The 14,264-nt window shown below is 48.8% G+C and overlaps 1 protein-coding gene across 1 annotated transcript; it reads right to left on the bottom strand.

Annotated features, from left to right (window-relative positions):
• Positions 1 to 204: 204 nt before the first annotated feature.
• On the bottom strand, positions 205 to 2,121 carry LOC123426950 (UDP-glycosyltransferase 75C1-like). Its single transcript, XM_045110875.1, has one exon. It carries the CDS (start codon positions 1,925 to 1,927, stop codon positions 428 to 430), a length of 1,500 nt encoding a protein of 499 aa, XP_044966810.1. The 5' UTR covers positions 1,928 to 2,121; the 3' UTR covers positions 205 to 427.
• Between the last annotated feature and the right edge of the window lie 12,143 nt (positions 2,122 to 14,264).

Genomic DNA, 14,264 nt, shown 5'->3' with positions numbered 1-14,264 from the left:
ACGGGAGGGAGGCGCTCGGCGGCGGGGCTGGCGGCCGGAGGCATGGCGGCGCGGGTGGCGAGGCGATCTCCCTCGGGATCCAGATCGGGGCGACGGGAGGGAGGCGCTCGGCGGCGGGGCAGGCGGCCGGAGGCATGGCAGCGCGGGTGGCGAGGCGATCTCCCTCCCTAATCCAGATCGGGGCGACGGGAGAGGAGAAGGACGTTTTGCACGACTCGTGCATGCATTCAAGGAACAGCCGAATCCGGCGTAGCTCTCAGCCTGGCTGAGAGGGTACTTTTTGCATCAGTTGGGCCAGGCCCAGATGGCCATACGGTTTACCAAACAAGCTGAAAATTGCATCTCGGATGCCATGCAGGTGCAGCGCGGGCAACCAAACACGCCCTAACTAACCGGAACAAACGTGCAACGGCAGTAGCAAACGATTTCAGGTACCGCGTGCAGTCCGCCGCACAAACTCCCTCAGGCTCCGGTCCGAGCCCCCGCCGTCGGCCACGGCCACCCTCGCCTCCTCCTTCCACGACGCGGCGCGCGACGCCACCGCCTCCGACGTAGCGATCTCCATGCACCTCCTCAGCTCCCCAGCCTCCAGGACGCCGTCCTCCGCACGCGCCGCGGCACGGACACCCACGCCCAGCGCCCGCTCCACGAGCCAGGCGTTCGTCCCCTGGTCCGAATACTGCGGCGCGGCAACTATTGGCACGCCGCAGGCCACGCTCTCCAGCGTCGAGTTCCACCCACAGTGCGTCACGAAACATCCCACGGACGGATGCGAAAGCACGCGCGCCTGGTCGCACCACTCCACCACCATGCCGGCGTCGTCGTCGTACGTGGCCGTTGCGAGGAGTCCCTTGATAGCGTCGCCTTCTTCCGTGTCCTTGCAGTTGTCTTTCCGTAGCACCCACAAGAACGGCCTGTTGGATTGGCTCATGGCGTCCGCTATCTCGGTGACCTGCCTCTTGCTCATCACCGACGTGCTCCCGAAGGAGATGTACACCACCGACTTGGCCGACTTCGTATCCAGCCACTGGAGGTAGCCTTGGCCGTTGTGGTCGAACAGGTCGTTTGGACTGTTGTCGTCGTGGCCGCCGTCGTGCAGGAACGAGAGCACGGGACCGACGGTTACGACTTGGACGTGAGGCCTCAGCGAAGCCAGCGCATCAGGCTCCATGGCGTCGAACGTGTTGGCGAGGACATACGTCGGGGGCTTCTCGCGGTCGCCGTCGAGTGCGTCGATGAGCTCGCGGAACTCCGGGATCAGGCAGGCAAATGAGTCGTCCTCTGAGGTGACGGCGAGGAAGGACGGCAGGTCGCGGAACCGGAGCGGCGGGAGGCCCGGGATACACACCTCGGCATTCGGGTCGCGCGACGCGGCGGCCGCCATGACGGCCTCCCGGCTCCCTCGAAAGTAGTGGTAGTAGGCGGCGAGCGCGGTGGCCGGCTGGATCCAGAACACGGCGACGACCGCCACGCCGTACTCCCGCGCGACGCCGGCCACCCACGGCATAAGCAGCGTGTACACTGCGCAGGTGACGGGGTGCCCGCGATCGCCGAGGCGCCGGAGCAGCCCGGACAGCGTGCGCGCGCCCTCCAGCCTGACCTGCGACATGTAGTGCGCGTAGTCGCCCGCGGCGCGGTCGAACCCATCGTCGTAGCCGTCGGAGTAAGCGGCGTATGCGACCCCGCCCTCTTCCCTTATCTCGTCGCCGCCGCCCACCGCGGTTGTTGCGTCAGCGAACATCTTCCGAAAGGCCGAGACAGGGGTGCATATGGTGACGCGCGCACCGCTGGCGCCGGCGGCCGCGCGCACGAGACGGCGCGCGAGGTGACGCGCCGGGGTGATGTGGCCCTGCGCCGGGTACGTCACGATCAGGAAGTGAGGCTGGCTCTCCTCATCCGCGGCACGCACGTCTTCCGGCAGCTCCATTGGTGGTAACAACTCGAGCGAGCTTGGGGAGACACGACGAATAGGAGTGCAAGTGGCAGCGAGCAAAAATGATTTTTGTACCGGTACGGCCGTACCTGGCCATGAAGCGTATCAAGTGTTGGCCTAGACCAGAGCTAGAGCATACCCGCGGTCGCCAAATCCAGCACACCGAGTGCGCCCGAGCGCATCCGTGATGACTGGGCAATCCTAAAATTCCTGTGTTCATCCCTCGTCTATCTTAAACTTGATAACCATGCGGAAAAAATACGTAAATCATCAAACGAACATAGAAATGCACATTTCAATGACCAAAAGGTATTTAAAAAATCAACACAATTCACATAAACGATTAACAAATTTAAACTAAATCACTGAATACTTAAAATTAAAGATGGAGATGGTGGACCTTCACCACTTCAGCCATTTGCCCATCGCGCTGCCGGCGCTGCTGTAGACATCCGGTAGGTGTCCCGCGGCAGGAGGTGGGTCATCGAAGTCGTCATCGTAGGTGTCGGAGGAAGTTGGGAGACAATGTAGCGTCAATATAGCCCTTTATTCTTTCGACGATACGGTCCTGCTTTCGCTTGTACGTGGCCATCCAGAACACCTCCGTCGCTACCTACCAGTCTTGCGCACGACTGCTCCTTGTCCAGCCGGGGCGCCGTCGCGTTTTCTTTCTGGAGTCGACGGGCGTTCATCTCCACCCTAGTGAGAGATCGACGGTTAATCCAAGCGAGGAGCCTCCTTCTCATCATGCATTGCCGTCAATCTGCCCCGCTCATGGGATGAGAGCACGTCCGCCTTCAATGCGCTACCATCTCCCTTGCCCTTTGTCTGTCGTGGCATGTCGTGCGCGCCTTCAATTCTGGCTTGCACGTATACGGTGCTCGCGGCGCGGGAACTAATACCAACCACCGTCCTTGCGGAGCAGCGATCAATGGGGAAGGAGGTCGACGAAGGGGCGACACCGATTGAGCTGTCTGCACGGAGTTGCGCGGGGGAGGGGGTGGAGGCGGAAAGGACCAACTCTGACGTCGACGATGTGGCCGCGGGTGACAAGCGATGCGGCAGGTCACCGGAGCTGATAGAGTGGTTGCCTGTGTTGAACATGCTCGCCCGAGCACGCCCGACCTTCCTCATATCCTATGATGCCTAAGTTAACATGCCCACCGTCATGGCTACTGGTCCACCATCGTGTTTGGTGACATGTTGCAATAGAAATTTCCTTTTTATTGAGTAAGAAGGTATATAGTGAATATAATGCATAAAATGGATAATTAGAAGCTAAACAATGGCTATCCATTCCAGGGATGCTGCAAAAGTTAAAAATTGTAATTTCCATCCAATTTTCGGTATGCTGCAAAAGTACAAAAAAAAAAAAATTTGCCTAGCCCAATTTACTATCCATTCTGTTCATAATTGATATGGATAGTTAAAATACGGTTGTATTGGAGTGAATAGTATAAAACCAATGTTTAAAAAATCGATAACCGATAACCGCTCGATCGGTTTGGAAGTAGAGATTAATCGATGAATCGATCTATTAACTGGATTAATCGGTAGATTAAATAAAAATTTGCCAACTTATATCTAGATTTTAATGTATTATACCATAATTCCATGCACCTAGCTATGTAATATACCAAAATATTATATTGTAGGCATATACAAAAGACAAGAGGTAAAATTAATAATCGTTATACATCCAAATATATAAAATCTAAAAATTCAAAATTATCAATTAAACATTTAAACTTATCCATATACTTGGTAACATACATCACGCGATATACTAGAGATAACAACCAAAACAAATAGTTCCATCCACCCATCCACAAAATTATAATTCATAATCTACTAATATATATGGATTCTCAACTAAGATAGGGGAAAGATATTAGTGCCTTGCGTACTGATGACGTCATTGAGGAAGAGGTTGGGGAGCATCCCATGGGAGAGGATGGGGAGTGGCCAAGGGAGCAGGGGTCCAGTCAAGCGACCAAAATGACGGAGCAACTAGATTTTGGAGGTGTAGTGTGGTGACTCGCACTGATGAGGACACGACTAGCCACCAGCCAGGTTAGGAGGGGAAGAAAGGAGCATGAGGAAGTGGGAGGAGGGCGAAACCATAGGTATTTAGTAGCAAGAGGGGGTGGCAGGGCTTATGTGTCAAAATTTTGGGATTCGTTTGCCCATTAATTAATGCTAGTAGTGATTAATCGGTCTCGCAAGTGATTAATCAATATGACAACTAATTAATCAGTCTAACTGGCCAATGAATCGGCATGGCAAGTTAACACTATGAATATGTGTTATTCGATTCGGTCATCCTAAGAGTAGCGATTAACTCGCAAGTTAACTGGTTAATCGGACGAATTCTTGAACAATATATAAAACCATCACAATTTGGGTTAGGGTTCTAAAAAGCTATCTTTTTTTATGATTAATACGTACCACTTTTCTCGTCGGTTGTCTCAAAAAACCCAAAATGTCTAGTGCTTTGCAACTAATCACAGTTATGACAGTTGGGGCCCACACATAAATAGCTGTTTGTTTGTCCGTTAACTTACATGTGTGACCTACATGTCTATGTCTCTTCCTGATGAGTTTTCAAGTAGGTCCTTGCAATTTTTTCGCAAAAGCAATCGGGTCCTTGCTCTCGATCGAGGTTGGTTATGCACTACCTCCTACCACTCCTTCACGCGGTGACGACGGCTTCTCAGCTCCCTTCATCCGGCCAAGGCAATGACGATGGCCTCCACGCACGCGGCAAGCGGCGTCGGGAGTTTCGCGTCACGCGAGACGCTTAGGGTGCATGCATCGGTCCTCTTTGGGCTATCTTGGCCTCGGCCCCTCCCGGTTCGTGCTTCGCACAGCCGCCCTTGCGAGGCGCGCCACCCCCTTGTTCTCGGGCAACAGGTCCCCGCTACTTCGATGCGCCGCGGCCTCCTCACCCCGGCAGCGGCGGCGACGCGGCCCGCCTCGGCGTCGCACTTCATCCATCACAAGAAGGAGGCCTTTCGGTTCCACCTCTTCCTCTCCATCGTCTATGACCAAGTCATCAACCCGGGCCGCTGGACCGAGGACATGCGTGATGATGCGCTCGACCCCGCCGACCTCCACATTTGCAAGCTCAAGGTCGTCGACATCGGCGGCGGCACGGGCTTCACCACGCTCGGCATCGCGAGACACATCGACCCCGCCAACGTCACGTTGCTCGACTGGTCCTATAAAACACACCGTAGCGTCCCCGCATCTCCACTCGATCGAGGGCAGGGGCCCGATTGCTTTTTGCAAAAAAATGCAAAGACGTGATTGAAAACTCATCAGGAAGAGAATTTGACATGCAAGTCCTACATGTAAGTTAACAGTCAAACTAAACAGTCAAACAAACGATTATCTTACATGTGGGCCCCAACTGTCATAATCGTGATTAGTTGCAAAGCACTCCGCGTTTTGGGTTTTTCGAAACAACCGACGAGAAAAATGGTAGGTATTAATCACAAACAAATTTTTGATAGTTTTATAAAACTCTAATGCGAATTGTGATAGTTTATGCTATTCACCCGTTGTATTGTTGGGATGCTCCTATGTAATTAATCATAGAAGAAGGCTGAAGTTATTGAAAGGGTTGTTGCATCCAGTTTAGCCACCAGGGCTGTTAGAGTAACTCTAGCAGACTCCGCATCCGTTCGGCCCGCAAAACGTGTTTGCAGTTCGCGGAAAAACGCCTTTGCCGGCCGGCGCGCACGGCCGCGGATGCAGACCCCGCATAACGAACCTGTAAAAAGCATATTCGTGGAATATGCTTTTTTACGGGTCGGCTTCGCGGGGTCTGATCTGGCGCGGCTCCCCCCGGTCCGGAAAACCTAAATTTGCACCTTAAGTTGATCCAACATAATGCATTTCTTTGCTTTTTCAACAACATTGGATACATAAGACATCACCACATCGCATTTGAAGAACACCCATCCGGGGTGCGTCGGCGTGACCGAAGTAAGCCGCAGCACTGTATGAGAGGCAATGGCGAGCCACAGAGCCGTTGCGCGAGCGCCGAGCCCGGTGGACGGACGGACGAATCCATGCATGCATATCGTCGGCGGCGCCGGGAGGACGAACCCGTCCCTGCATGCGGTGATGCGTCCTTGCCGGGGCTGCGGAAGATGCTCCCCGACCACTCCATCGCTTGGCGCAGCTACCGACGGCCGGCAAAAGCCAAATCTGGCGGCCCCGCGTTAAAGGTCCGAAGATCCGCAAATCCGGCAACCCGCCGGCGCAGGGGGGAGGGGAGGCCTCGTGCGTGTGGCGGCCTTTCGACGAGCTCCTGCCGGCTGCTTTCGCCGGAATCTTGGGCGGCGGGGTGGCGGCGGCGTGAGGGGGAGAGGGGAGGTGGTTGGTGGGGGAAGCGCGGGCTGAAATGTCCACCCACCAACCGCTTCCGCTTATATGCAGGGCACCGCAGTGGCGAGGGGGAAATCCGCGATTACGCGGGTTGAGGCCGAGATTTTGCTGCGCCCCCTAAATTTTTTTGCGCGCCAGGACGAAATGTGTGGTCTCATCAGGCAGGTTTTTTCGTCCCGACCCGCATTTTGACAGTTATTTTCCGGATTGGGGGCGGGATGCGGATCTGCTAGAGTTGCTCTTAATGGATTAGTAATGTGTCGAAAGACTTTGGAGTCAAGTGGCTACCTAGTCATGCTTGATAGCTACGCGTACTATGCATAGTTATGATAATATAAGAAGTAACATAGATATCATCTATAAAAAACATAATGTGACAGTTAATTAATAGAAAAATAAGAAACTAAGTAACATAACAAGTTAATCATATTATAAGTCACATCACATATACCAAGACAACATGAGTTTATAAACTAAGAAATGAAAAGTTTAATGTTACCTTTCCTATGTAACTATGAAGATAATAATTTATAGTAGTAACAAATTTAAAAAAATTAAACTAATACTGTAACATATACTGTACATGTTACTGCTCTACCTTACTTTTTTTTTTTGAGCTTGCTGCTCTACCTTACTTTTGAGCGTGGATAGTCATAACGAACCAAGAGAAATCTATCTAGTCTTGGGGCCCGCAGCGAAGTTTCGACGCACCCCATCTCTGTCAGTATATGGTCCCCGTCAGGCCGTTCGCCCGACAACGTCGCTGCCCCGAGCTGGGAACACGTACGCGCCGGGTCCAGTCCATCCCACGTTCCGTGTTCAACATTTGGCGCAAGTTTCTCACAGGGCCCTTCCCTTGCACGGGCAACCCCAAGCAATTCAAAGACCTGCAGAGACGTGCTCCTGTGCTCGGTGCTTGCCGCACTGTCGGTGTGCCTGCATGGGACCGAAGCATCTTCCTACAAAAGGAGGGCCTACACGACATGTGCGTGGCCGTAATGTATATGAAGTTCTGGAGTGCCGACTCGTAACCCGTTTGCATCCGTTCAGATCACAAAAGTCATTCAACGCGATTCTGTATCGGTCTATGATGAATGTAATTTTTCTCGCAAACCAAAGCCCAACTAGTGACGATGTCGAAGTCCTGGTTCTGAGCACCGGCATGCGGCACCGGTGGGAGCTCGTCGTGTCGTCGATCCTGGTGACGCCCCCCTCGCTCATCGGGGCCATCGGCATCCATGGCGGTGGGCTCCTTCGACAAGGATGAGCAGCCGCAGCAGCGGCCACATCTGCTAGCGGGGGCGGATGTGATGGACGAGGAATTCGTCTGTCAGATGGAGATCATGACGGAGCATTCGCTCCGTTAGATGGGACCGGCATCACCATGTCCGTCGCGGGTCCGCGTCAAGCATGAGCTGGCATCCCTGTTCCGACAGGTCAAGGACAAGCAGACGTCCGTGCCATGGAACCCCGACCTCCACATCAGCTGTCGCATGAAGAAGGAGCCCGTGTCCCCCTAGTGCCTCGTTGCATGAGGCCGAGCCGTCGTCGCCACCGCCGCACAGCAGCTGCACGCGGATCGGCAAGCCATCGCCGCCACCACCCCCACAAGGTGCCGCCCCCGATCACCAAGGCGTGTGGCCGCATCCTCCAGTACCTGGGAGGCGGAAGTTTTGGGGATGCCTCCGACCATGGTGCCTCAGGCCGAGCGCGCGACATGGTAGCACGCGAGGTACGGCCGACACAATGCGGTTGCCGCTCCGCGTTCGCCAAGACGGATGTGGCATCGCAACGACCAGAAGCTCGCTGCAGCATGGGCGCTCAACCGCTCCATGACCCAAAGCTCGCGACATTGGTGCTCAACCGCTCCATGACCCGAAGCTCGCTGCGGCATGGGCTCTCAATCGCTCCATGACCATCATGGATACAACCGATCGGCGTCGCCGCCTCTTTGACGGTGAGCTTGCCAAATCGGCGAGCTCGACAAGATCGGCCAGGAGTGGTCGCTTAGCGACTCCTCCACCAACGCCGGTCGCGGCAAGACCGTCGCCAGGGCTCCGAAGGCCACGTCGACAGTTGCCACAGTGGCACTCCGCACGATGCAATAGGAGGTGGAGCGGTTCCTTTGCAAGCGGCAGACACCTTGCATACAAGGCTGCCGTGACCCTCCGGTGTTGTTCCTCCTGTGCAGGGAACACGGCGATGAAGACGGAGGTGCGACACGGCAGGCGCCCACACCTGGGAGGTGATCGTCTGATACATGGTTTAGTTTTATTTTTTATTTTTTAAATAGACGGTTGAAATAGCGACATTTTTATGTAAACTATATCCGAGCTTGAAATGAGATCCATCGTGTTTGCACGAATTTTGTCCGGTTAATTCAAATTGTTGGATGGATGTATGTGGCTAGCGTTGGATGTCGTCCTCCCGCATCCTTGTTTGCGGACTAGCCCACCCTATCCACACATGGATGCATGAAGGAATTTGCGAGTTGCCATTGAAGATACCTTTAGAAATATTGGATGGCGAGCTCTTCTACTCGAAAATCTGCTTTTGGATCCTCTATTCTCAAAATATTGCCTAAGCTTAAACCTCAAATCTTAAAAGGGTGTGCACGCTTGTTAGAGAGAACGAGCGACCGCCATGCCACTCACATGCATGTGTATTTTTTTTGTTAGTGCATGTGGTTGTTTGGCATTACGTGTGGTTAGAATTGACATATCGGAAGGAAAACAACAGATTCTTGTGCATTTATTTCGGGTTTTAATCTTTTTAAAAAGCATATCTTTCAAACGACACGTAGAAACTCATATGCCTCTTCACTATTGGATTCCTCGCGACGAGATGTTTGAAACTAGATCCTGCATGAGTATGTTTTGACGGAAAAAATTTGATACCAACTTTGATGCTATATGGTGCAACTTTAGTGCTGCATTGTGCAACTTTAATAGTGCATGGTGCAACTTTTTCTCAAAACGTATTTCTGGAGGTGTATGATCCAACTTTCTATGAGTTTGCAACCTAGCAGCCATGACAACCTCATGTGCAACTAGTCTACTGCCCTAGCCAACTACTACTAGTCGATGTGCAACCCTCATTTCTACTTGTGGATGTGTGTAGTTTTCACTGTTGGCACACCTTGCCCCACCTCCAGTACCAAAAATATGTGTTACTTAGTCTGTTGTTCAAGCTAACTGTTTATTAGTCGATGGGCAACTCCTACCCCTCCCTACTAATGTAGTTTCAGTTGGCGGGGCAACATACGTAGTTGCACATAGTCTATTAGGTAGTTGGCCGGGGTAACATAGGAAGTTGCACATCACACAAGCAAGGATAGTTGGATTGTGAAATTCCACATTCATGAGAGGGAGTGAAAAGTTGCATATAGACAGGCCGCTAAAGTTACACATCTCACTAGCAGGGATGGTTTGGACCGGGTGCTATTAGGGAAACCACACATTTACGGGGGTACAAGGAAAAGTTGCACATAACTGTTAGATAGTTGGCTGTGGTAGTATCCAAAGTTGCACATTCAAAGTTAAACATTTGGTCGATGCAGCGAATAGTGAAAGCACATCCATAGACACGAATAAAGTTGCACGTCAACTACTAGGCAGCTGACCTGGGCAAAAAATGAAGTTGCACAACTTAGTGGAATGAGGTAGTTTTGGGGTGGAGGTGTCATCAGTGAAAACTACACGTCTACGGGTTAGACAAAAAGTTGCACGTCGACTACTAGCCAGCTACACAAAACAAAGATTAAATTGCACACAAAAAATTTCTTCAAAACATGCCCATGCGGGATCTAGTTTCGAAGAGCACGACACAATTGTTCCAACGGTGAAAACGGATCTTAATTTCGATGAGCAGTTTGAAAGTTATGGCTTTTCAAAATTTTGAAAACTTGAATTAAGTGTGTTCACACAAGTTCAACATGAATGGTTTTCACTTGTTATTACCTTTTTTGTTCACACTTGTTCACTTTTTTAACATGGATTAGAGGGGGCAAAACATTTCCATTTATAGATTAGGGGGACAATACATTTTCTTTTCCGGTCAGCCACTCCGGAACGCTAGCGGGCCAACGACCACCCGCTAGTCGTGTCCAAGCTTTAAAGCCATTGTTTTTACCAACTCACTAAAGGAAATATTTATATTTGGATCATCCTTTGGCGCTCTACTTGGTCTGAATTTTATAATCACTTGATTATTGAAGATTTCGAGTTTGTTTACCCTATCTTAGTTAAAGATTTATGGTTCCCCAATCACAAAATCTAGAATCATGCCCTTGTTATCCAGTTCTTTTTTTAGCCTACTACTTCTATCATATTGAATAATCCAATCATTCAGGATGCATGTTCGGACATTCTGTGATGTGATTTAACTCATATGGGAAATGTAACACGAAGAGCTCCTACAAATTGTGCCTCGAGGAACTTCAAACCATTCGAAATAATAGGCCATCACCTCCTCCTATGGAGGTTTCCAACATTCTTAAATAGGTTCGGAAACTCAAGTCGTGGGCTCCCAGAATTCAAACATTTGCATGGAGACTAATAGAAAACACTCCCTACTAGTTTGAGAGGAGGTAATTACTTAATACAAATCACTAATAACCATTGCAATGTGACCTTCTAGATTATGAGCTTCATTTATTCTTTTTATGTCCTTTTGTTAAAGTTGCCTCATTCTCTCACCCATGGTATTTAAATTTAGAGATTATTACTAGTATCTTTCACACCATGCACCATATTATTCTCCATATTAATTCTATGGGCCAGACTTATGCTTTTCTGCCTAATCTACTCACTTTTTTTGTGAGCATTTGGAAAAATCAGAATGACATTATTTTTCAAAGAAGGAAATCTCTTACTCATGAGGTACATGAGATGGATCTTGGTGTTACTTCTGCTAATTCTCTTCAGGAAGATGGTTTGGTTCCAGCTTCTCATACAAAACACACAAACCACCTTGTTTTGGATGCTGACCATCTTGTTCAAGGAACTACTCTTTATTCAAATCTAATTATTGCTCATAATTAAATCCTTTTAGATGCCTCTTGGAAGAACTCTAAGATCCCAGGAAGATTTGTGTTCCCGACCACAAGGATTAGTATTTTCATTCAAATTACAACTGATCAAGGTAGCGTTGAGATTATAAATTCAAGCTTTTATGGAATGTGTATCATGTCATTTAGTTGCTGAAGCTGGTGCGCTGCATTTTACAACGGACGTAGCAGCAAAGCTTAACGTTTGACATGTATCTTCTCTCACTGATATTCTTTACTTGTACAAACTTGCAGCTCTAAATGAAATCAATGGCCCGTGTTCTCGTTGGGATATCATGCATCATTCAATCTCGAAAAGCATGACCCTAAACATATACCATATATCTTGGAGTTTGGATGGAATTGCGCATGGTTGTTCTCACCAGGTTTTGAACTCTTCCTCGTAAGCTGACTTTGACTGTGCCAAATGAGGTCACAGGAAACCTACTTGTCTTAACATTCACAAACTTATTAGTTTGGGTTGTCCTGGTTTTTCATTCATGTTGTTATATGTATTTGAGCCTTGTCTTGTAATGATTTTTAGGCTGCAGGGGCAGACTCATTACTTCTTTTCACGTTGATGCGGAAGATTTGCTTATTGCTGCAAAGTTGGCGATCATTCTCTCAAAGTACTAGTGCTCTTTCCTCACTAAAAGCTTTAGTCTTCTAGAGATTGCAGAAAGAAGGAACACCTACATGGCACTTCTTGTCAAGCAATCTGAATTAGTAGGATAAGATGTCAGACATAGTTGAGTGAAACTCCTCTCTGGTTGCTTTCTGGCCATCAAGGATCTCGAGGCTTGTATTTCTCATTTCAATACAGATCTCTTGGGTGTTCCTCTTGGTTTGTGCACATCAGGTTCAAATGCTTCTTCTTGAACCTATCTTTAGATGCGTTTGCTCACATCTTCTGAGGAAGCATTGCTGTAGGACCGAAAGTATGTCTAGAGGGGGGGGGGTGATTAGACTACTTGATAAGATTTTTTTTCCTTTTCCCAATTTTACTTGAGAGGCAACTATGGCCGTTATAACAAGTCAAGTACACCCTACACATGCAGTTCAAATAGTATAGAAGCGGAAAGTAAACATGCAAGTGTAAAGTAGAGGAGTAAGGTAGGGAGATCAAACGCATGAGGTTGACACGACGATTTTTGGCATGGTTCCGATAGGTGGCACTATCGTACATCCATGTTAGTGGAGACTTCAACCCACTAAAGGTAACGGCTGCGAGAGTCCATGGAGGGCTCCACCCACGGAGGGTCCACAAAGAAGCAGCCTTGTCTATCCCACCACGGCTTATGTACACGGAGGACTAGCCTTACTCACGGTAGATCTTCACGAAGTAGGCGATCTCCTTGCCCTTACAAATATCTTGGTTCAACTCCACAACACGAAGTAGGAGACTCCCAAGCAACACCTAACCAATCTAGGAGGCACCACGCTCCAAAAGGTAATAGATGGGGTAGATTAATGAACTCCTTGCTCTTGTGCTTCTAAAGATAGTCTCCTCAACACAAATCACTCTCTCATAGAATATGCATGGGTAGGAGAGGTTGATTTGGTGGAAAGCAATTTGGGGATGCTAGAGATCAAGTTTCAGATGATTGGATTGGAATATCTTGGTCTCAACACATGAGTAGGCGGTTCTCTCTCAGAAAATGGATCTGGAAATGAAGTGTGTGTTCTGAGTGCTTCTTCCACGAATGAGAGGTGGGCGAAGGGGTATATATAGGCAGCAACCAAAATCCAACCGTTACACACAAAAAGTGCAAACTCGGTGACAACGAAGTGGACAACTCGGTGGTACCGACTAGTACTAAAGGTGTGAACTTTTGAATCTTGGTGAGACCGATATATAGAACTCGGTGGCACCGAAAAGGTGACTAACGGTTAGATGGACAAACTCGGTGGCACCGATACTCAAACTCGGAAATTCCGATTTTGTGTATCTTGGCAACAGAATGTTAGTCACACTGAACTCGGTAGCACGGATGCAGTTTCGGTTGCACCGATTTGGTGGAAATAGCTAGGGTTCTGTCTGAGGTTCAAACTCGGTGGGTCCAATGTGGAAATGTTGATGACACCTAATTGTGAATGTGGAACTTGAGAGAGTGGATATGTGGGAAAAATGACCGAGTGTTTTGGTGGCTAACTTTGAGCATTTGAGAAATGAGTTCATTTTAGTACATCACCCCCTTTTAATAGTATTGGCTTTCCTATGGACTCAAAAGTGATTTCTCACAAACATAAAATGAAGATTCTTCTAGCTTGAAGCTTGAGCCAATATTATTCCTTTCTTGCATCCAGGGGTATCTCCACATAAACATTAAGCCATAGCATCTTTTGAATTTTTTTGAAATATACTTTGAAAATACATTAGTCCAATGATGGATATGTTGTGATCAATTATCAAAACCACCATAGGGAGCAATTGTGCTTTCAATCTCCCCCTTTTTGGTAATTGATGAAAACATATAGATCAAAGCCTCGACAAAAGATATAATCAAAGATTAGCATCGACGCTTTGAGAAGTATGTGAAAAGCAAGAGCTCCCCCTAAATTTGTGCATTATTTAAAATTTGCATTTGAATCCAAATGCACAATTTATTAGGATCATGGGTTACTCTCCCATGTCACATACATCTTGGTGGTGCGAAAAATAATAGCAATGCACGTGACACCAACAAGATAATTAGTGATCATCACAAGGATAGTTAAAAGATGATATTATAGCATCACACAGGATAAAGCATCTGATCAATCACACACACAAGATAAAGTCATCCAAAAACCAAAGTTTGTAAAACCAAGCAAGAGGAAATAAAGTTAAAAGCTCTCTCTCACACGAAGTATATGAGCTATACATCCCCCCTTTGGCAACAAGTTACC

This window comes from Hordeum vulgare, chromosome 1H (genome assembly GCF_904849725.1).
Source record: "Hordeum vulgare subsp. vulgare chromosome 1H, MorexV3_pseudomolecules_assembly, whole genome shotgun sequence".
Taxonomy (NCBI): domain Eukaryota; kingdom Viridiplantae; phylum Streptophyta; class Magnoliopsida; order Poales; family Poaceae; genus Hordeum; species Hordeum vulgare.
This window is presented reverse-complemented; position numbering and strand designations above follow the sequence as displayed.